We start from the raw sequence: 25775 nt of genomic DNA, 5'->3' as shown, positions 1-25775 counted from the left end.
CATCATGAGCATCGATCTAACGTGTAGTTGTTCGCTTCTATTTCCAGACGCCGCCATGACAACGGATCTTATCTATCGTCCCGGAAGTTCACGGATTTTACCGAGAATATTTTTTTATTTTAGTTTTTATGTGTTTTTTTTACCCATACTTCCGACATGGAGATCCGTTTAACGGTAAACGTGTCCCGTAATGCGCGGTATACATGACTGTACATATCGTCACGAGAATATAGTTAGGCTGACTACATTTTGAACGCCCTCGTATATACCACCCCAAATCATCTCAAATTATTTATCTCAGTCTACTATCGCCAACACTATTACAACTGATATTATTACGATTTGTAAAATCTGTCTACTTACAATGTACACCAGGAAGCTAAACAAACCTAGTTCAACATTTAATTGATCTCAATTATTTAAAATGAATTATTAAAACGGTACCAACAACAGCATATGTATACTCTGTGCAGCTTAATCTCACCCTGTATACTCCACCCTGTAATCTCTTCTTTGGGTCTGTTGATTATGCCAAACAGGTAAATGCCGCGTGTTGTTTTAACTAATTGTAGGGGTACTGGGCTGTCAGGGGTATGGGCTCTAGGGGTTTTGGGAGACAACCCGATGCTAGGTACAAACGCAGACTCCATTATTCAACAGCCCCCTTTTTAAAACCAGTGCTGTATGAGAATGTTACATTAAATTGTTCTTTACACGTGACGCCGACGCCGCAGGCAACGTGGTGATGGAGAAAATCTCATTAATACACACCTCAGCAGTGGTTTAAACACACGTCATCTGCCTGTAATGAGCTATCATCGAGCGATCTGTTTGACTCGACTAAATGGTCCACATGATAGTTTAATTTTAAATCTGTAATTCTATTTAACCGTTTAAACAATAAATAAGCAAACAAAGTGAAAAGTTGTTTTTTAGGATCTTACCAAACCCGTTATATCCATACCGAGTCGCCCAACTGCCATACAAAGCCTGTGGAAAGAGCAGGTTGACACTGATGTAAATCGCGCGTTCGCGACACGTGTGGTTAAAATTAACCATGACGTAACGCATATCAACATACCGTTTTCATGTGTGTTTATTGTTATGCAAATATATGATATGATGTTTTCCGATTAATCGATGAATTAAAAGTATGATACTCTACACTGGCCACGTACACATCCGGTCACGTATACCCACTGAATGAAGTTGGTTACATACGGCAGAGTGATGGTATTTTTTACTATTAGGCCGATGGCAATGGATAGCAAGTCACTGCAGATATATTTCGACTTGGAATAAATGGTGATCCAGCATTGTATAGAACATTCTTGAAGATTTTTAGACTACATATGGGGCAAGCACAGCCCCTATCATCTCATAATATAACTTCAGCCCTGGATGTCCAGCCAAGGCATATTTTGTGAGCTTGACCACTTCACATGGGAGAATTACGACGTCCATTATCTCTATGAGTCACTGCATGGCGGAAATACTGCCGATGTGACTTTAAATTTTAACTCGCTCACTCTAAGATTGTATTTTGCACTCTCACTGGATCATATACTGCCACTGTGTTTTCATGGCAGTATTTATATATTATATATATATATATTTTAGAATACAATTGTTCATTGTGTACCATTTCTTTCTTGTTTGTTGGTTGGTTTCACAATGAATTTTCTTGTTTGAGTGGCATTTTAGAAGTTGAGATTTACAATATGGAACAAGTTTTTATGGATAACAACTTCTTTATTTCGTGAGTGCGACGTTTCGATACAGATTCTTGTACCGTTGTCAAGCAAGAGTGATGTCGCACTCACGAAATAAAGAAGTTGTTATCCATAAAAACTTGTTCCATAATGAATTTTCTTCCGTACGGTTTTCTGGGGTACTTAATTGTTTCAGCTTGGAAATCGACACTTAAAAAGTCTAAATCGCTTCAAATGAGTGAGTGAGTAGTATTAGATGCCACGATCAGCAAGTTGTCGACGGCAGGTTGACAATCCATATTTGGCCAGGAATCATTCGCTGACAGCATGAGAAGTACCAATACCTGACTCTTACAAGCATAGCTACGAGGATCAACCTTATCCCAAGTTTGGGGGAATATATGTACTAAATCGTTTATCAATTAGCTACCTTGTGTTAACTGGCAGATTATTGAGTTGCTAAACACAAAATAAGCTATCCTACCACTACGCTATCGTAAGCCTATTGTAAAATATGTGAGTTACTATCAGGTAAATGCTAAGATGTTTTTACAGTATCTTTGACACCGAAAGCATTGTCATAGGGAAAATGGTCAAGGGGGAGCTAACTCTTGCATACACAAGCGGCAATGCGTAAGTTCTATTTTTAGATCGCTCGCTTGCCGACAGTGCGACTTGATTATCGGAAATACGGGCTGGGATATTGATACAGGTAAACCTCGCTTGCCGATTACAATGGCGGATTAACCTGACTGTTTTCTTCCAGAATAAAACAAACCTTATATGTATCATTGGGATAGATTTATATCAAGAAACATGTTTGTTATTTAAACAGAAGCATAAATTCGAACATGTATTGAATATTCCACCATACGTGTTATTATCAGTAGTTGTCTTTCATGTAATTACCAAATAAATACGTCAATAATACGAAACACACATGTCATTCAAATTATGTAATCTTCCGTAATTTAACGAAAGAATAACGTATTACTCATTTAACTTTGGTTCATATCGAACCACAACATCTCATGTATTAAACAAACAGTTAGGAATTGCCAAACAATTAATTAAAAATGTGAAGAAAGTTTTCCGGTTTGTTAAATCAATAATATCAATCAGTATCTAAAAGCAACATGGAATTGCAACATCCGACATTCGGTTACTCAATGGATTTTACTGGTGATTCCTTCAATGTGCAATGAGACAGGCAAAGGAAGTCCACACACAGTAATCTCCCCTTTTCGGTGCAAATCTCCCGTCGCATGATATGTGGAATTCAAGACGCATACGAACACCAGTTAATAACGCAAACCCAATAAACCAGAGCACGGGCACACAATACTGATTTTTTTACTGAAAATATGTTTCTTTAATGAATCTTTTGTTGCTTTTAATTCAGCTCTAATCATGTCAATTTCAAGAGCTAATTTTAGAGTGGCATTTTAAACACGGCCTCAGGGCCGCCTGAGAAGAGAAGAAAACACTTCATATTGATACAATGATTATTTTTACATTATTTGCATATTTATTCCACGTTGATTGAAGAGTCTCTTGACAACAGATGGAGATTTCAGTCCACATTTACGTGAGAGAGAATAAACATCTGAACTTCATGTCCACGCTGGACGATTTTTTAGTGTTTAAAACATTTGACTGAGTGAGTGTATGGTTTAATGCGTTTTGTAGCAATATTTTGACAGTGTCGGTAACTACCCTACTAGTGGCTACCCTACCTCCCCTTCATGCATATAAAATACCAGTACCTGACAAATAAACCTGATAAATGATCCAACTGCGGCACTAGATACTTTCAATACTTTTCAGATACAAACAAGACCTCCATCCCTACTAAGTATATAAATATCAGACAGCATGTTAATATTCTGTAGGAGCTCAGTGATATTTACAGAAGTAAGAATTGTTTGCAAAAGTTCAGGAAAATACAAATCATTATGCAAAACCAATAATGAAAATGTATGCCACAACATTTATATGAACAGATAAACAATGCCTTCATGGTTTCAAATCACACAAAGAAGAAACACTTGTTATACATTGTCTTCGAGATCCATATGACTCAGCATTATTCAAAGACTAAATACCGCCAATGTTGCAGATTGTCTCCCTTGACATGCATCAGCTGGCTAAAGCTATCCACTGGCTCAGTCTAAAATGACTGGTTGATTTACTGTGAGGTGAGGTGAAATTTGGTTTTACGTCGTGCTTGAGAATATTTCGCTCATATGACGACGTGCATGCATGTGTATGTGTATGTGCGGCTGCTTGTACTAGCCCAGACTTAAGCTGGTTTTATAGTGCTAGCCCACTGAGATACCATGCCGCAGTGAAGCATGAATACCCCACTCAGACACATTATACTGACTCCGAGCCGACCAGTCCTTGTACCCATTAATGCCGAGCGCCAGGCAGGGACCAACAAGTACCATATTTTAACGTCTTTTTGGTATGACGCGGTCGGGGATCAAACCCGCGACCTTCCGCTCTCCGGGCGGATGCTCCAACCACTACTCCACGGAGGCAGTCGATTTACTGTGACTTGAGAGGTATCCCCCATGTTAACCTGAGGGATGGTAGCTGAGTGGGCCAGCATTACTGAAGGTGAATAGTCAGGACATGTAGATGTGTGTGTGTGCACACATAAACACACACACACACACACACGATGAGAGGTATATTTTACCCCTGTTCACCTCACCATTCCATTTCTAACTGCCCTTAACATAGGAAATGTCTTAGAAATATGGTAACACTAGGGGTGGGTATTGCAGAGAATTTTCATATTGCTATGCGAAAGCATGTATTGCAATAAGTATTGTAATATATTGCATGAAGTATTTCTAAACCCAAAACTGCTTATAATCGAGTTAATGCTTGATTTATAGAGCAAAAACACAACAAAATCACTATGCTTGATTAAGCTCTAATAACAACTTTTAATCTTAAAAATAATAAAAATGTGAATAATATTTGGCACAAATGAAACAAGGAAATATCCGAAGATTTTCGAGTGTTACGACGTTTTCCGAATGCAAGTCAAAATACCGGTTTTCGATCAGCGTATCGCAATACATATCGTTTTCATGTCTGAACCGGTAAATACCGGTTAACCGGTTATATTGCGCAGCCCTAGGTAACACGGTCCAACACCTGACTAAGCTCAATTCTGTACTTTAAAAAGCTTTAATCCCCTGATTGTGTCATGGTCCAACAGCAACTTTCAACACTGTGCCAAACTCCAGGCACAGAGTGCTTGCTCATGCTGCTACAAACAAAATAAAGTCGCTACAAAAGTCATAGGCGGGTTTTTTCATGAATCATCATGGCCTGTCTTGCACAGAGAGAAGCGAACAACAAAAGTCTCAAAGATCAAAATCCAAATGAAATGATAATTAACTGCTTCATGACAGTTCATTCCCAGACTCCGCTACAAGTTGCACCCTATCGCGATCGCCTCTGATAGTATTTTCAGTTTTTCACATCTATTGATTCGTTGTTGCAGCGAGTGCTGTTAAACCAAGTAATGGCTGCAGCAGACACACGCGGTAGACGCACAGGTTATTGCATTAGGCTCCAAGTCAGCTGCTCAAAGTCCTGTTCAAACTATATCGGCCAAGAAACCAAGCCGTTAACTCCTGATAAACACTGTATCATGCTCTCTAACCTCCCATCCCATGATGCAACAGCGATTGAACATGTTGCACATTCAGGAATTTCCATTTTTGGGGAAAGATTTTTTTGGGTTCAAATTGACGTGTGTACGTCTCAGGGGCAGTCATGGGAAGCCCTTTGATTCTTATCACTCAATATACTGATTCAGCTTCTTGAAAGCTGCCACCGATTCTTTCTTAAAGGTAAAAAAATCTAAAACATGAAATAGGAGAACCTACAGCTTCATCTTGAGCTGATCAATGATCCAGAGCCTCATGTCCACGGACCCATGTGAACCCATGTTAATAAAAGCCCCCAAAGTTTATTGTACATTTCCAAACATATCACGCACATGCCCTCATGAATCACCATCAAATAGTGATGATACCATATGTTCTTGAACTGCAGGGGGCTGTGGGGTAGCCAAGTGGTTAAAATATTCCCTTATCATGCCAAAGACCTGGGTTCGATTCCCCACATGGGTACAATGTGTGAAGCCCATTTCTGCCGTGATAGTGCTGGAATATTGCTAAAAGTGGCGTAAAACCAAACTCACTCTTGAAATTCAGCATAACCTGCCTTACCAACGGCACCCATTATAAACACATGAACAGGCTTGTCAATTGTTCACCTGAAAGAAAACATTGGGAACATACAGTCATGTCACATTAAGAACTTGCATGGGTCTTCATTCTTGTCACTGAAGCATCTCATTTGGAAATGTCCGTCTCTTACCTACCATAGAATGTTTTGAAAGCTTTACTGAGGCCTTGAATAGGTAACCAGATCATTGGTATACCTGAAGGTTTAGGTAAGGTCTTGAGGAACCCAATTTCCTGGTTTTACTTTATGAATCCCTGCTGAAACTCTGATTCATATACCTAAAGATGCAGATTTAGTCTGTCTACAGTCCCTGAATCATGTAATCATTCCTCTATTATCACCCAGCCCTTTTCTGTTATGCAGATGCCCCCAAAATGAAGCAAGTTTACAGTTTACAGGTTCTGAATCTCGCACCTCACTGGGGCTCCTGATGTGTTTGGGTGTGTGTGTGTGTTCTGTAAGAATTATATATTTCCAGAGGTTAAGCAGTAGTTTAAGACTTAAAGGATTCACTCTTTTTCCTCATTTCATCTTTTGTACATACTGCCAATGACAACATCACACACTGACTGAACCCACTCTGAAAGGGTAGTCATCTCTTTTTCTTGGCACATGCTTCGACAGCATCCATAACAATAATGTGAGGCTGATTGTTGTCCATATTGGACTAACTGACGAAGGTTGTTATTGTCAACAACAGAGAAATCATTGATGAGGCCCAGACATTGGTAGCAGTGTGATCAGATTTGTTAGCCACAAGTAGTGGAGTTAACATCAGTCAAGTCCGCATTCTGAAGCCAGCAAACTATACTCGACATGAGAGGCAACATGAATCAACTGTCATATTAGACCATAGATCAAACAATGAAACAACAGTTAGATTAGACCATAGATAAAACAATGAAACAAGTGTCAGATTAGACCGTAGATCAAACAATGAAACAGCAGATTAGACCATAGATCAAACAATGAAACAAATGTCAGATCAGACCATAGATAAGACAATGAAACAACTGTTAAATTAGACCATACATAAAACAATGAAACAAGTGTCAGATTACACCATAGATCAAACAATGAAACACGTATCAGCTTAGACCATAGATCAAACTATGAAACAACTGTCAGATTAGACCATAGATCAAACTATGAAACAACTGTCAGATTAGACCATAGATCAAACTATGAAACAACTGTCAGATTAGACCATAGATCAAACAATGAAACAAGTGTTAGATTGGACCATAGATCAAACAATGAAACAATTGTTGATTAGACTGTGGAACAAATAATAAAACAAGTGTCAGATTAGACCATAGATCAAACAATGAAACAAGTGTTAGATTAGACCATAGATCAAACAATGAAACAATTGTTGATTAGACTGTGGAACAAATAATAAAGTAACTATCAGATTAGACCATAGCTCCATTTGTGAAACAACTGTAAAATTAAACTGTAGCTCAAATTATAAGACAGTTGTCATCAAATAAGACAGTGGCCATCGGATAAGACAGTGGTCATCAGATAAGGCCGTATCTAACAACTGTCAAACACTCGTCATTTTTGGTTGAGAATGTAAAGCTCTGAGTATGAAAAAAACCTTGAGCCTTCCAATGCATACACCGTTTCAGTTTTTGGGTACAAGGCCACGTAATCGAGTCTGACCACCACTACATTAAGTCACCAGCATAAACTGCTTGGGACCTAACCCAGCACCTACCAGGGGGCTGGAATAAAAGATCTACAGAGTTAAGTAATAAACCCCAACCTTGTGTATATCAGGATGTATTTGGTTGTATCACTGCTGCATGAAAAAAATTCCTTTGCAAATTGTTGCCAAGTGTGTGTATTGTACAGCAGGAAGCACTCCACCAACTGTCTAGACACAAGGCTGTAAATGTGTTTTACTGCAAGACAGACTGCGATGATGTGGCGTGAAGGGGTGACGGTGCAGAACATGGTCCTTGACTCACAGTTCAATGCAGTTGCACTGAAGAATGCTGTGATACTGCTACTGATGTCGTATACAGCAGAAGTTTGTATAAGGGAAGTTGGATCAGAGAAGGTTTTACAGAAGAGGTTGCACCAAAGAAGGTTGCACAAAAAAGGCTGAACAGGTTCCAGCACATGAGGTTGCAATATAGAAATTTGCACTAACAAAGGCAGTTGCAATGCAGGTTGTTCAGAGGAGGCTGCACTGCAGAAGGTTGCAATATGTAAGGTTGCACTATAGAAATTAGCACTACATTTGTACAAAAGAGGTTGCACTACAGAAGGGTATACAAAGGAGGCTGCACTACAGAAGGTTGTACAAATGAGGCTGCACTACAGAAGGTTGTACAAAGAAGGTTGCACTACAGAAGGTTGTACAAAGGAGATTGCACTACAGAAGGTTGTACAAATGAGGCTGCACTACAGAAGGTTGTACAAAGGAGGGTGCACTACAGAAGGTTGTACAAAGGAGGTTGCACTACAGAAGGTTGTACAAAGGAGATTGCACCACAGAAGGTTGCACAAATGAGGCTACACTAGAGAAGGTTGTACAAATAAGGTTGCACTACAGAAGGTTGTACAAAGGAGATTGCACTACAGAAGGTTGTACAAAGGAGGGTGCACTACAGAAGGTTGTACAAAGGAGGTTGCACTACAGAAGGTTGTACAAAGGAGATTGCACCACAGAAGGTTGCACAAATGAGGCTACACTAGAGAAGGTTGTACAAATAAGGTTGCACTACAGAAGGTTGTACAAATGAGGCTGCACTACAGAAGGTTGTACAAAGGAGATTGCACTACAGAAGGTTATACATAGGAGGGTGCACTACAGAAGCTTGTACAAAGGAGTTTGCACCACAGAAGGTTGTACAAAGGAGGATTCACTATAGCAGGTGGTACCACAGAAGGTTGCCGTGAGAAGTTACACAATAGTTGGTTGTAACATGGAAAGTATCTTAGGCAGGTTGCACTTCCCAAGGTTGTACTATTGAAGGAAGTTGCATAATCAATGTGATAGGATGGCAAGGATGTCTGTTTCTCAATCAGTCACAACACATCAGTTTGTCAGTCTCGTCAAACCAGACCACCAGTGGCCCTGGTATAAACTGTCCCAACACACAAGCCACAGTGTTACCATGTATCTCATAATAAGGCTGGCTGTAATTTGTTTTGTGTTTCTCATCTCCCGCCCACCCTGAATATTCATTCCAACTTGAAAAGAACCCAAACTTTTCTTATCTCAGTTTGGCCCACTGTTGTAGAAATCTATGGCCTGATGTGATAATATAAAATACTCTTACTCCTCAACACTCATAAAGACAAAGGTCAACTTGATCTTTCTTCATCTTTATATTCTTTAAAAATGTTTCTGAAGCAAAGTTACATCATAAATTAATTTGAAGCCAAGTATCAAACAATCTAAATTTTGAAATCTCATGAAATAAGTTACACAATCAGTTAAAACATTTTTCATTTTTTAAAATTTGATTTTGAATTACTTCTTCCTCTCATACCCTCTCCTGTTGGTTGAGGATAGAGATGAGATATGAATGGCCTAAGTCTAATTTGACCTTTTCTTGCAAACTATGTTAAAAGTGTCCATATAATACAGTTCATCCAGTCACAAGTCAAATGTACGCATGAAAAATATATATGTAATGGACAAAAAAAAGCTAAAAAATAACAGATCCTAAACAAAAAGAACTGACCTCAAACAAAATTTCTAGCCCACCTGCCCCTAAAATCAAACGGTTGCTCCCTGGGTCTGAAAACCCCGACTGGCGCCCCCTGTAACCCAACATCATCACCGTTACCTCACAGAATGGCGGAATATCCAAATATTCAGTTCAGTGTAAGACTTTAGGAGGTTTTGTATTGTATTAGTGTTACCGCTATGTCACAATACGCCTTTAAAACATTTGGAATGTTTTTTCTAAGAACCGGTATTTTGGGTAATGAAAATACATGAAGTTTTGTGATGATCTCTATGGTTTCAATTATAATCTACACAGACTTTCATTCAAACTGAAGTTTTCCATTGTAATTAATAGACAAAACAGCACACTTTACACACAAGAAATATCATAAAAATGAAAATACAATCCCTTAAAATCAAATCTAAATTCGAGATTTAAGTTATCACAACCTTAACATTTATTTTTAGGGCTTTAGTATGGAGAAAATAGGCTCTGCTTGTACAATCAATGTCACTCACTGGAGCTCACAATATATCGCAATACGAATGGCAAGTGTTTATGGATGATCAACTTCTTTATTGTACAATAGCGAGATTTCGGTATAGGTGCTTACACCGTTTCCAAGCATGAGTATCAGGATATGGGTACCAGAATAGCAATATATTGCAATACACATATACAACCCCAGCATTGTTCACACTTTTATCCCACATGGGTACAATGTGTGAAGCCCATTTCTGGTGTCCCCCGCCGTGATATTGCTGGAATATTGCTAAAAGTGGCGTAATACCAAACTCAGTCAGTCAGTCACACTTTTATTCCTGCCTTCTATTTTAGGGCAGAGATTTCAGTAAACCTACTCTGAGGCTATCATTCATCCCCAGGTCAGCAGCCAATGTCAGTAACAATTCCCAAACTAGAAATTTTTTTGACCAAGCAGTGTTGTTACAGTAAAAAGCAATGTTATGGCTTTGCAGAGGTGACTTGTATTTGACTGATAACAAGACCTAAAAGAGAAAGGTCCAGAAGGCTTCGTATCATATTACTGCAAGGAATACAATGTAAATATATGTCTGGAATAAAAAAGAAAGAAAAACTAATTAAACAACAACCAAAACCTGAAATAACAGTATCTTGTTAAGGAGATAATCCCTCCTAATGACTCTGACGTCCGAGGTCCCTGCTTGTGAATATCCTTACAGTTAACACACAAGATCTCTGCTAGTGATACCGTAGATTCCTGCTAGTGACACCGTAGATCTCAGCTAATGACACACCATATCCCTGCTAGTGACATCCTAGATCCCTGATAGTGACACCCTATATGCCTGCTACTGACACCCTAGATCCCTGCTAGTGACACCCTATATCCCTACTAGTGACACCCTAGATCCCTGCTAGTAACATCCTAGATCTCAGCTAATGACGACCCATATCCCTGCTAGTGACATCCTAGATCTCTGCTAGTGACACCCTATATCCCTGCTAGTGACACCCTAGATCCCTGCTAGTGACACCCTAGATCCCTGCTAGTGACATCCTAGATCTCAGCTAATGACACCCCATATCCCTGCTAGTGACATCCTAGATCCCTGCTGGTGACATCCTGCTGGTGACATCCTATATCTCTGCTAGTGACACTGGTGACATCCTATATCTCTGCTAGTGACACCCTATATCCCTGCTAGTGACATCCTAGATCCCTGCTAGTGACACCCTAGATCCCTACTAGTGACACCCTAAATCTCAGCTAATGACACCCCATATCCCAGCTAGTGACACCCTAGATCTCAGCTAGTGACACCCCATATCCCTGCTAGTGACATCCTAGATCCCCTCTAGTGACACCGTAGATTCCTGCTTGTGACACCCTAGATACCTTCCAGTGACACCCTAGATCCCTGCTAGTGACACCCCAGATCTCTGCTAGTGACACCCCATATCCCTGCTGGTGACATCCTAGATCTCTGCTAGTGACACCCTATATCCCTGCTAGTGACACCCTAGATTCCTGCTAGTGACACCCTAGATCTCAGCTAATGACACCCCATATCCCTGCTAGTGACATCCTAGATCCCTGCTAGTGACACCCTAGATCCCTGCTAGTGACACCCTATATCCCTACTAGTGACACCCTAGATCTCAGCTAATGACACCCCATATCCCAGCTAGTGACACCCTAGATCTCAGCTAATGACACCCCAGATCCCTGCTAGTGACACCCTATATCCCTACTAGTGACACCCTAGATCCCAGCTAGTGACACCCCATATCCCTGCTAGTGACATTCTAGATCCCTGCTAGTGACACCCTACATCCCTGCTAGTGACACCCTATATCCCAACTAGTGACACCCTAGATCCCAGCTAATGACACCCCAGATCCCTGCTAGTGACATCCTAGATCCCTGATAGTGACACCCCAGATCCCTGCAAGTGACACCCTAGATCCCTGCTAGTGACATCCTAGATCCCCTCTAGTGACACCCTAGATTCCTGCTAGTGATACCCTAGATACCTTCCAGTGACACCCTAGATCCCTGCTAGTGACACCCCAAATCTCTGCTAGTGACACCCCATATCCCTGCTAGTGACATCCTAGATCCCTGCTAGTGACACCCTATATCCCTGCTAGTGATGCCCATGATCCCTGCTAGTGACACTCCTTATCCCTGCTAGTGACACCATATATCCCTGTTAGTGACACCCTATATCCCTTCTAGTGACACCCTAGATCCCTGCTGGTGACACCCCATATCCCTTCTAGTGAGATCCTAGATCCCTGCTAGTGACACCCTAGATCCCTGCTAGTGACACCCCGTATCCCTGCTAGTGACACCCCTTATCCCTGCTAGTGACACCCTAGATCCCTGCTGGTGACACCCCATATCCCTTCTAGTGAGATCCTAGATCCCTGCTAGTGACACCCCATATCCCAGCTAGTGACACCCCATATCCCTGCTAGTGACACCCTATATCCCTGCTAGTGACACCCTATATCCCTGCTAGTGACACCCTTATGATATCCCTGCTAGTGACACCCTATATCCCTGCTAGTGATGCCCCATATCCCTGCTAGTAACGCCCAAGATCCCTGCTTGATTTAAATCCTTGCATGTGACTGCATAAATTCCTGCCAGTAACACTTTCTGTCATATTTTCCAGCAATAGGAATATGACAATACTGACAAATTTATGGATAAGAACTTCTATGTTTTCATGTTTTCCTTGAGTGCTATGTTTCGGTACAGATCCTTTAACTGTTGTCTGGCAGGTACAAGAATGTGAACCGAAACGTTGCACTCACAAACTATCAGAAGCTGTTACCCATACATTCATATATTGTACTCCCTATACTTACCAATTCTAATATGCCACTCAAAGAAGGATTATGACAAGTTCTAGTTCCCTACTTCTAAACACTGCCAAACGATAATGTCTGCAAAATATGCTATTCTAAACAACACTTTTTGACTTGTTTGAGGCTAATTAGGCACCTCCTACTTCAGTCTCATAGCCAGAGAATGTAACAATGCAAACATATTTTTTCTTAATAGGTAGCTCAACGCATGAGTGAACACACGTTGTTTCAAGTTCTTATACCAGTTGTGCAATGCAACCTAACCTGCTTACAAAGTGAGCTGTGAAATGGGATTAACTTGTAGAACGTGTGTTGCTCTGTGCTTTAGTTTGGATTTTGGTATAACAGCGCTACCTAAGTGTTGGGAATCGAAACCAATTATAATCGAAATATATACATTTTTAATGTAATCACCAATTTTATTCACCAGTAATCACCAGTTTTTTTTTCTAATAAATGTTTTTTTTATAACTAATGCTGTCATGCAATGGAATGCACACATGCAAGAAAGACACTGAAATTGTAATTAAACAATAAAAGTGGTTAAAATTTTATAATGTGCATAGCTTTACGCTGTTGAGCGCATGTTTGTTCGTGAATATTCGTCAAATTTGATGGCTAGTTTACTTCATTCAAGGGCGTTATACAAAAACAACAAAATTCCGATTAATTGAAAATATGTTTTTTACAATCGATAATAATTTTTTATCCTTCTTTCGATCGATTTTTGATTTTTTTCGATCATCAGAACATCACTAGCTTACTCCACTGAGATACCAAGCGACAGAGGGGGCAGTGGGGTAGCCTTAACGTTAAAGTGTCCGTTCAACACGCTGAAGAACCGAGTTCGGTTCCCCACATGGGCACAATGCATGAAGCTCATATCTAGTGTCCCCTGCCGTGATATTGCTGGAATATTGCTATGCGGCACAAAGACAAACTCACCCCAAGCAGCAAACCACAAACATTCAGATTGCACAATATCCTTATCAGTAGTTGCTGGGACAGTATTTGCTGGGACAGTATTTGCATGACACCATCTCCAAGCAGCAAGTCACACACATTCAGATTCCACAATATCCTTAGAAAAAGCTGAGCAGGATATATATGCATACAGTTCTGGAAGCTGGAAGCGGAAGTAAAAATTTCCACACGCATACATTAAATTTTTTATACCACATATTTTAGGGCCTGTGACATGATTATGTGCCCTTTTAGTTAAATATGTTCACAAACAAAAAACATGAGTGAAAATAAACTGGCCTCATAATTTAAGTTTTCCTCCACATTTGTGAAATTTAGAGGGGGCGGAAACAATGAACTGAGTAAACATGAAAATTCTTGACATGTTAAACTGTTAACGAGCGCTCTTGACAAACTACTTTAATGGTCTATATTTTCACGGGGTGCAATTTTCGCAGAAAGTTCACAAAAGACCTATTAACGCAGTAGTTTTTTCGCGCATTTCAAACGCCTGAGTGATGGTGTCAATCACAAAGTTTTCACAACCTATAGACATGCAATGATCAAAGCTAGTCGCCATAATTGAATCGTGTTTACTAAAAAAATCAGAGAGAGGTGGGATTATACTTGTGTCAACATTGTGATTTGTGACTGATGTAAGTGAGCTTCGTTCATTTTGTGATTACGAGTAATCTGCTATCAATTAATTGACAAACTGATAACAAACATTTGCTGATTGTGATCGCTATTACTAGTATACTAGTGTATGCCTCTATTCCTTTGTATATTGTTTTGATGTTGTTATCTGAGAGAATAAACAAATTGCATGTTGTTCCTACTTGAGTATTTGTCATGACTTGACCATGAATATTTCGCTTGGTATGATTATTGATGCACAATCATTTTGCGCTAAAAGAGCGAAATATTAATCCCACGCAAAAAATAATCCCACGCGAAAAATAACTACGATTACAGTACTTCCCTGGATGTCAACATTAGCTGTCAACAAGTGGTGTAAAATGATACTCATTCACTCACCAAGTGACAGACTGACTGACTGAGTTTGGTTTTACGCCGCTTTAGCAATATTCCAGCAACATCACGGCGGGGGACACCAGAAATGGGCTTCACACATTGTACCCATGTGGGGATTTGAACCCGGGTCTTCGGCGTGACGAGCCAACGCTTTAATCATTAGGCTACCCCGCCGCCCCACCAAGTGACAGGACCACAAAGATACAGCACACAGATACTGTACACTGACTCTGATCCTCGCAGTCTATGTTTTATCCCACACCACCAGGCCTGGTAACAACAAGCACCACCTTCTAATGTCTTTTGGTATGGCACAGCCATGGATTATAACCATCAATCTTCCACTCTGCAGGCAGATTCACTATCCACTATAGTCCGTTTGGCTCAAAAAGCGGACCGATGAATTGCAATCTAACTCGAAAACTAATAAACATAACATACTCAATGAAACGCTGATCATAATCAAAACATCATACCCACTCTGTGAGGTTTTTGCAGAATTTTTGTCCTAAAAATACAAAAGTTGTTTAACAAACTATCATTAAAATATTGACACAGTTCACTGTTTGTTACGAGGGAGGAGTGCAGAGAAAGGGACAGCCAGGTGTTCGAGAAGCACGTTCACAGACAAAGTTATTTATTCATTAACCTGTGCTGTGCCGTCTCCATCCATTCTCGAACGCTTTATTATTTTAAGGACAAAAATTCTGCAAAAACCTCACAGAGTGGGTATGATGTTTTGATTATGATCAGCGTTTCATTGAGTATTTTATGTTTATTAATTTTCGAGTTAGATTGCAATTCATCGGTCCGCTTTTGAGCCAAACGGACTGTACAGTGAAAACTTTATCCCTCGATACATTACCATGAACTTGTCAACATATTAAAATACAATGATTTCTAATACTTCTACATCCACGTCTCAAGGCCATTCAAGCATGAAGAGCAAGCAGTGCTCTATCTACAAACACAGAAGCTCTTGATACAACAAATGGAGATCAACTACAATTTGCTTTTCCACATACTACTATTACTAGTCATCCAAGCTAACTGTTTTTCATGAACTTTTTCATGTCTTCACAAAACAGCTTTGCTCACTGCTCTTAAAGCTTGTGTTACCGCAAAGCTCCACTAAATTACAGGTCTACTTCCCAAGGTATGGGGATGAAAGATCTGGCAATCCTTCCTTTGTGATAGCAACAGATGACTGATGCGGGACACGAGGGGAGCCGTGAGGCGTGTCATGGTTAGCTTTCCCTAACGCTGTAATGCTGTCTCACGTGGTTATACATTGTAGTTTTGTATGAGGTTAGCGAGTTGACTCTTCACCCTGTCAGGAATCAGAGCCACATTTTTATTAAAGGTGTGTTACTGTTTTGTGTGGATGTATTGAAGTAATTAGTTATTTAAACAGAGCTGAAATTCAGCCTCTCTTAAGACTGACTCTCTCTTTCTATCTCTCTGAGAATGTGTGTGTGTGTCTCTCTCTTTCTCTCTCTCTGAGACTGTGTGTGTCTTTCTTTCTCTCACTCTCTCTTGGAGTATGTGTGTGTGTGTCTCTCTCTCTTTCTCTGTCTCTCGGTGTGTGTGTCTCTCTCTCTCTTAGTCTGTCTGTGCGTGTGCCTGTCTCTCTCTCTCTTTCTCTCACTCTCTTGGAGTATGTGTCTCTCTTTCTCTGTGTGTCTGTCTGTCTGTGCATGTGCCTCTGTGTCTCTCTCTCTGTGAGAGTGTGTGTGTGTCTGTGTGTGTGTGTCTCTCTCTGTGTCTGTGCGTGTGCCTCTGTCTCTCTCACTCTCTCTTGGAGTATGTGTGTCTCTCTTTCTCTGTGTGTGTGTGTGTGTCTCTCTCTCTGTGTCTGTCTATCTGTGCATGTGTCTCTGTCTCTCGCTCTCTCTGAGTGTGTGTGTGTGTCTGTGTGTGTCTACATATACGTGTCTAAGTGTCTCTGTGTGTATATACAGACCATGACAGCAATGTATCTATATTTTAATGTGTGTGTGATTTCAAGTGTGTGTGCGAGTGTGTCTATCCAAAGAAGTGTTTGTATGTGTCTTTCTCTCTCTCTCTATATATATACCCATGTAGGAACAGGTGGGACCGGGAAGAGGGGGGTGCAGGCAGCAATGTCGGATGGAGCTATTCTGTTGGGTAATACGACATGGACCATGTACACTCAATCCATTAGCTGCCACTTTCAGTCAGGTTACTGTGTAACCAATTCTAACACCAAATCCATTACAATTGAGTTGCGTCTTATATCTAACAATGGAGAGCTGGGACACACCACCAGCTGGTTGTTAAGTGAAAGAAAAACAGTTTTGAAGTCTGCAATCAAATCGCCCAAGTGCTTTAATTGTGTCTTTTATGTATGGGGACAAACATCACTGAATGTTTAATTGAATGACTAAGCGTTTATTGCAGTAACTGAAACATGAGACTATTTTCTGACATCCTCCACCGTTCCACCATGTACAGTGTCACTTGATGCTGTGTAGTCCATGAGCCTCCACTACTATATAAGGGGAATTTAACACTTATAAAAACCTTTTCTGTAAGCTTTCATTTTTTTGTAATCCCAAATCTTTTGTTATATAACTGATCAAATCATCTTCCATGGCAGTCTAGGGGTGGTCAGGTAGCCTAGTGGTTAAAGCATTCGCTCATCACGTCAAAGGTCTGGGTTCGATCCATGGGTACTGTGCGAAGCCCATTTCTGGTGTCCCCCACTGTGATAATGCTGGAATATTGCTAAAAGCAGCGTAAAACTATACTCACTCACTCCATGGCAAGCATCATTTTTGTGAAGCCATTTGAAATTAAAAACAGTGGTCTGATTTGATCATGTGTTTTCATCACAAGGGGAGCAACTCTTGCTCCGCAAAGGGTGGTCTACCAACATGCCAAGAAAGGTCAGCTTAAAAGGGCAGGGATACTCTTGCCTTGGGAAGGTGCTGCAGAACACTAAGATAATGATCACGTGACTTTTATATGGATTTGTATTAACTCAAATTTGTATTGACAACAAACTTGTGTGTAAAGCATGTTACATAAAAGTACCTCTTTTTCCGAGATGAAGTGACTGGCCCCCTTCTCCAGTCGACGGGGCACATTAAGACCTCGACCTCGCTTCTGAAATACACAAAACACAAATTACATGTTATGAAATTCAACAGTTGTTTGTATTCAACATTAGCATTGTTTCTTGGGCTAGCAGAAGCACATGGTTTAAAAGTGAAAGGCATAAAAAATAAGTGTTTTCTTGTTGTTTGAGTCTTGACACTGCAAAACATCATTCTCTGCGGTTGCCTGATGCTGCACAAACATCTATCTTTTCTTCATTTGTGAAATATCTGAAGTTATCAAAAACGCAAGCAATAAACTCAAATTGGTGGAAATATGTCCTGTGCTCAGTATGATCAAAACATGACAGCCTAATATGATCAAAACAAGACTGCCCGGTATGACCAAAACATGACTGCCTAATATGATCAAAACAAGACTGCCCTGTATGACCAAAACATGACTGCCTAATATGATCAAAACAAGACTGCCCGGTATGATCAAAACATGACTGCCTAATATGATCAAAACAGACTGCTCAATATGATCAAAACAAGACTGCCTGGTATGATGAAAACAAAACTGCTCAGTAAGATCAAGAGAAGCTTTTTCTTCACACAGAACTCTTAATTAACTGTGGACTTGATCATTATCAACAAGATAAATAGAAGATCCAATGTTATTTACTGCAGTAAACAGCCTCAAGCCAGTCACACGTCCAGTTGAAATGGAACAAGTCAGTATCCACCTCAATAACTACTGGTCAGGTCCGTCGATAATTAAATGGATCGTCACTCGGTCCTTATCCTCTCATCTGTAATCTGTAGCAATGAAGCGATGAACCATCACTGATTGGCAAATAGCCCCTCATTCGTATTATAGTTACAGAGGCCATCATGGGAAAACACGATGCTCAAGGTAAATATTAATTACTGAATACCAATATGTGTTATTATTTAGTGATAGCGAGGGCGCCTCAGGAGACTGGCATCTCATCATCCATCTCGGGTTATTTAGTTCCCACAATGCACCAGATGAACATCACTTGAAAGTATCAAGTCAATACGCCATACATATACACTAGAAGCCTATCGGTCAGTACACATACGTATACAGAGTGTGCTTGGACAACACAAAATCAATCTGTCAAGTGACTAAGATGGTGTATTATAGAAATCTGAGCATGTATCTGTGTACACAAACTCACAAGGATTCACTGATAATCTACATTCAGACTGCTTCTATAATACATATATACCACTCAAATTAGGTTAAAGAACACCCAATTCTTTCACTGTTAATCTGTTGTGCCAAATAGTTCAAACTTCAATTCAATCTTAATAATCCGTCATGTCACTTTGGAGTGAGTACAGTTTTATGGCATTGTAGCAAAATAATCCAGCAATATCTTGGCGGGGGACATCAGAAAAGGGATTCACACATTGCCCCCATGTGGGAAATCAAACCTGGCTCTTTGGCCTGCTGAGTCATTTATGCTTTAACCACTTCGGTTCTATCCCATCACCTCCTGAATCAAACTCAGTCATTTCAGGGTGGAAATATTCTATTTTGGTTCTTTTTTACAGCCAATTGTTTTTCCTATACACAGATTACCCCAAAGATGATGATTATAATTAACGAGGCAAGAGGCTATCAGGGTAAGTGATTTTACATGTGCCACTGTACCGGAGTACACTAGCAATTTTAAAGTTATTTCCACCCCTGATAATGGAAGATCAAACTATTTTCTCATTGTAATAGGAAACCACTCTATCAGAAAGTATTTTCTTTCTATCATGGTGATAAGACATTAATCTAAAATAGGACATAAGGATCAATATGAGATTGAATTTATTCATACAGTCCATAAAACCTTCATACTTATATCTAAATATACATTTAATTATCATTTCAATTAACATGTTCATATGAATATGTTTATAAAAACATCTTTCTGAGAAAATATACTGACAAAAATCTTTCTAATATCACACAGTGTCGTATAGGAGGAGCAAAATATTGCAAACATATGTCTGTTTATTTCATGAATATTTACAGTAGTCATTGAAGCATGACAAACACCTACATATACCAGTATACTGAAACAGCTGAGACAGCAGGAAGAAGAGAAGCATGGTTGCATCAGCGTTATATTTAGCCACAGGCTGGTTCCATTTAACACACGAAACTTGTCTCAACACAGAGCAAGGTGAAATGACTTGAAGCAAGGTCACTAGCACAGAGTTGATCATGTCAGATCTGGAAAACAGTTTGTATTTATGTTCAAATTCAAACAAAATATCTGAAAAGCATTATTTATTTTCCTTCTCCTAAGGCAAAAACAGAAATATATATCACATAATTCAAATGGTCATTTTTTGAACACACACCAGTTACTTGTATTTTCAGAAATTAAACAATAGTGACTTGGTTCAAACTTTTTTGTAACACTTACACAGCAATTATATACCCCATGCTATTTCCTGTTATTATCTGTAGTATACACAAGAAAATATGGATTACTGTGCAATTTCTAATGATCACCTGGTGATTTTCAATGATCTTTTTGCCAGTTATTATTTTTTCCACTCAAGGTAGTCTGTTTCAGGAGATAACTGGGACTGGTTATTCTCTGGTCTTACGATCCCCGACCGCGTCATACCAAAAGACGTTAAAATATGGTACTTGTTGGACCCTGCCTGGCGCTCGGCATTAATGGGTACAACAAGGACTGGTCGGCTCGGAGTCAGTATAATGTGTCTGAGTGGGGTATTCATGCTTCACTGTGGCATGGTATCTCATTGGGCTAGCACTATAAAACCAGCTTCAGTCTGGGCTAGTACAAGCAGCCTCACATACACATACACACACATGCACGTCGTCATTTGAACGAAATATTCTCAAGCACGATGTAAAACCCAATTTCACCTCACCTCATCTCTGGTCTTAATGTGTTATCTTGACATAATTTAGTTCAGTGCCTATAACAGGCCTATAACAGCAAATATAGGACTTTTATCTTGCTTTGATAAGTAACACCAAGATTCAAGTTAAATACTTCTCTAGAAAAAAATCATGGGTATTTGATTCTAGCGATTGCAAATAACAAACTGAATTCATTAAAGGATATGGTTCGATTCACCAAATATGTGAATTAATTATAACAGCCCTGCTTAACACATATCAACAATTCAGACATTTTGAAAAATTGAAGTCTGCAATGACATTTTAATGTTTTGCCCAACTACTGACCATGATGTTTTACACAATAATCTGTTATCAACAACAAACAGCAAGTCTGGTCTGATATCAATTCTTTAACAACAAATCTGGTCTCATATCAATTCTTTAACAACAAATTTGGTCTCATATCAAATCTTTAACAACAAATCTGGTGTCATATCGATTTTTTAACAACAATCTGGTCTCATATCAATTCTTTAACAACAATATGGTCTCATATCAATTCTCTAACAACAAATCTGACAGGCTGACAGATTAAAGCATGTATTTTCACAAACTCCTGACCAAAGTTTTGGAGTATTTACTACACAATCCAATCAATTCATTGCAAACTAAAGCTTAATAACTGAAGAAACTGCTCAATATGCATCAATTGTCCGTCATGCTTGAGTAGATTAAAACAGGTGGCATTAAGGTAAGGGCGGTTGCTCTCATTTTAAAAGTGGGTTACTAACTAGTAAGACCACTATAGTCCGTTTGGCTCAAAAGCGGACCGATGAATTGCAATCTAACTCGAAAACTAATAAACATAAAATACCCAATGAAACGCTGATCATAATCAAAACATCATACCCACTCTTTGAGGTTTTTGCAGAATTTTTGTCCTAAAAATAAAAAAGTTGTTTAACAATCTATCATTAAAATATTGACACAGTTCACTGTTTGTTACGAGGGAGGAGTGCAGAGAAAGGGACAGCCAGGTGTTCGAGAACGGATGGAGACAGCACAGCTTACAGGTTAATGAATAAATAACTTTGTCTGTGAACGTGCTTTTCGAACACCTGGCTGTCACTTCTCTGCACTCCTCCCCACTAAAAACAGTTACGATAAGACTTACTGCAAGTTGCCAGGTTCATGTGTACTGAAATAGAACCTTTTGTGTGTAATGCATGTAAGATCAAATTTATTGAGTAATTACAAAAATTCTAGCATACTTATGCGCTAATAGACTTAATATTATAGGAATTGAGCTCTCACATAAATATTTGCGTAATATTTGTATTTCTGTGTAACTGTACAAAAAGCCCTTAATCCTTCTCAAATGTTGAGTAGCATAGCAGCTAAAGTGTTCATGAAGGTATTTTTTATTACATCCTATTTAATGACCGCAGTTGTCAACATTTCTGGTGTCATATTTTGACAAGTCTGTCTTTCAGACTCAAGAGGGAAAAAAAATTAAAACACACTTTTAACTAAACTCTAGAATAATATTGTGATACTGTAACTAAGCATGGCTTCATTCAGATTTTATTTCAATCATTATGCAGATGTATAATGACAAATGTTTGTGTAGTTTCCTACCAGTGATCCTGTCCGTGAGCAACAGATCTGAACAACGGGTAATAGAAAATGTCCCAGGAGCGTCAAAGGTTGCTCATCAAGACTTTTCTTGTGTGCCTTTGGCTACTTCAGTGAGCCCCAAAATCCGGGGTAATAATGAACTATTTACGCTATGTGGATTTAGCGCAATATAAATGGACTAATTATTATTATTATTGAATAGCAAATGAATATGTTATCTATTTCCATGTCAATATAGTTATTTGAAAGAAATAACATTTATAGCAAGACTTTTAAGCTTCCAAATAGTTGTAATTCTTCATGCATTTCTCTGCGTTTTTCACTCTTAACTTACCCGTGAAGGTCCGGGTTAGAATATTGGCCTTCAGTAACCAATGCTTGTCGTAAGAGGCGACTAAAGGGATCAGGTGGCCAGGCTCGCTGGCTTTGTGGACATATGTCATTGGTTCCCAATTGCGCAGATCGATGCTCATGATGTTGATCACTGGATTGTCTGGTCCAGACTCGATTATTTACAGACCGCTGCCATATAGCTGGAATATTGCTGAGTGCAGCGTAAAACTAAACTCACTCACTCACTCTTAACTTGATACCCAGTGACTTGAGTAAGAGAGAATGAGAGTGAGAGAGTGAGTGAACGATTTTTACGGGTCCTTGCTCACTTGGGTTATATGAGGGTCCTATAAAGTATTGATTTGAAATGGTGTAGTGTACTGTACGCTCAGATAATTACTTCAGAGCCTGGAATGAATCAGTGGTCAAGTGGACAGTGGTCATGACTGATGGGGGATATAACAGACATACGTTCTTGGTATTTTTGTGTGGCTCTCCGGATGCAGTATTTGGGGTTTTCTGTGTCCATTTTCGACATTTTTGCATACTGGATGTACATTTGTATGTCATGTAAAACCCTGAAGAACAATACTTTTCTCAGTACGTCATAAATAATAGCTAAACAAAGTTTTCCAATATTGAAGCTAACCTTTAGAAAAGTTTGAGCCGTTAGGGACAGCAGGATATAACGATCATACATGCTTTAACACCCCTGACGGCAATTCGGAATAAAATGCACACCTCTAGACACTCTTTGATCATATTCTACACGTCCTCCAACACACATATACCATATAATATGCTCCTAATCCAAATCTGGAGGCAAGAGTTCGATCTGTCAGAAGCTCGTCTATCAATCCTATCATATTCTAATCTTCGTATTACGCAATGTCTACGCCAACATAAAAAATGAAATGTTCAATATTTGAGTTATTCTTGGAAAAATAATGACTTGGACATGGCATCCACTATAGGCAGAGTCTATTTTCCCCCTAAGCATAAGAATTTGTGCCTTATTTTCTCAGTTAAAAAACTCATGTGTATTTATCCAATACTCTTCACCTTCAGCAATTTAAAGGCCCAACATCTATTCCAGCACTTTCTCATTTTGATTCCCGACTAATGTTTGCTTATTTGTATGTTGTTTTGTTGTTGTGTGGTCCTGTGCATAGAGCTCAGGTCACAAATCAGGTCAAGTTAAGCAACGTTGGGCACGGAGAATCCTTGGATGGGTGACGTGTTTGGCAGCTTGACTCCTGAGAGTTTCTAGGACTTCAGTCCTGCCCCACAATGAAGCACATGTCATGTGTGGTCTCACCTTAGGTCAGGGAGTTTGTTGAAAATTGCCCCAGCAGAAAATGGGTACCCGGTGAGATAAGTCATGTGACTATTAACCTTGAAGCTCCTAACAGGCAGGGTAATAATGTGCTGGACTATTCATTGTTAGTGCAGGGGTGGAAATAACTTTAAAATTGCTAGTGTACTCCGGAACAGTGGCACATGTAAAATCTCTTGCCCTGATAATTTTCCCACTATACCGGCTGCTTTCTTGTTGATTTTTTAAAATAAACAACATAATTAACATTGGAAAGTCAACTGGACACCGGTACAGTATGATATACAAATTTGCTTGCCCGACAGAAAAACACTGGACTCGGACGTCGGGCAATGGGCTATTTCCACCCCTGTAGCGCTATGAGCATACCTAGTGTGGAGTTTGGCGCTATGTAAATGAACACCTTACATTCAGCAATATTGCAAATAATCAAATCTGGACCAGAGAAGCAAGTGATCAACAGCATAAGCATCAATCTATGCAAATGGGATACAAGAACCAACTTGTCAGTCACGTTTGGGTCTCACCTTGATCCCATTAATCACCTGTTACGACAAGCATGGGCTGCTGAAGACCAATTCTAACATGGATCTTTATGGGTCTTCTGCCTAATGATACACCCAGACCTACCACTGGTACCTCAGTTTCAAAATACTCAAATATTATTTGAAAGAAAACTGCAAAGAGAATAATTGGGAGAATTACAAGCATAAACACAACCTGGGCCTTAATCAAGGGCTTATTTGTCACAGATACTGAATGTGTATTAAAAGGAGAGATTTATGATGGATATCGACTTCCTGTGATATGAGTTTGTTTACATACGCCGCTTAGCATATCACGATGTTTCACAGTGTACCCATGTGGGGATTTGAATTCTTACGCGTGACCTTCCCCAGGTGGAACATACTGCAGAAGGTCATGTTGCTCATATTACAGACATTGACACACATGAATCATATGAATCACTTCTAAATGCCATTCAAAGAACTGGACGTTTATTGTTTCAGAATACTATTTATAAAACGTTTATTCAAGGCCCAACTTTTTTTCAAGGCCCAATGATTATTTGAGGAAATATGGCATATGTATGACGTCTTTTTGTTACAGAAATAACTGTAGCAACTGATATCCATAAATTTCTGCCTTTATGGGTATCACTTCTAAATGCCATTCAAAGTCCTGGATGTTTTTTGATTCAGAATACTGTTATCCAACGTTTATTCAAGGCCAAACCTTTTTTCAAGGCCCAGTGTTTATTTGAGGAAATATGGCATATGTATGTCGCCCTTTTGTTACAGAATTAACGGTGGCAACCGACATCCATAAATTTTCCCCTTTGTGTGTTTCACTTCTAAATGCAATTCAAAGAACTGGACGTTTATTGTTTCAGAATACTGTTTATCCAACGTTTATTCAAGGCCAAACTTTTTTTCAAGGCCCAGTGTTTATTTGAGGAAATAT

At 39.5% G+C, this 25775-nt stretch overlaps 1 protein-coding gene across 2 annotated transcripts in view; it reads right to left on the bottom strand.

Moving 5' to 3' along the window:
* The window catches only part of LOC124263705 (sestrin-1-like), a 47401-nt gene that overhangs the window by 13029 nt on the left and 8597 nt on the right, over window positions 1–25775 (bottom strand). The window contains exon 2 of one of the 2 annotated variants that reach the window (XM_046698369.1): window positions 18095–18166. In XM_046698369.1, the coding sequence (XP_046554325.1) occupies window positions 18095–18166 (72 nt within the window). Of the gene's footprint in view, window positions 1–944; window positions 988–18094; window positions 18167–25775 lie in introns of those variants that run through there. The other variant, XM_046698371.1, reaches the window with a different exon arrangement.

Source organism: Haliotis rubra, unplaced genomic scaffold (assembly GCF_003918875.1).
Source record: "Haliotis rubra isolate DU_JTF1 unplaced genomic scaffold, ASM391887v1 Scf896, whole genome shotgun sequence".
NCBI classification, from domain to species: domain Eukaryota; kingdom Metazoa; phylum Mollusca; class Gastropoda; order Lepetellida; family Haliotidae; genus Haliotis; species Haliotis rubra.
Note: the sequence above shows the minus strand (reverse complement) of the source record. Positions and strands in the feature narration are given on the sequence as shown.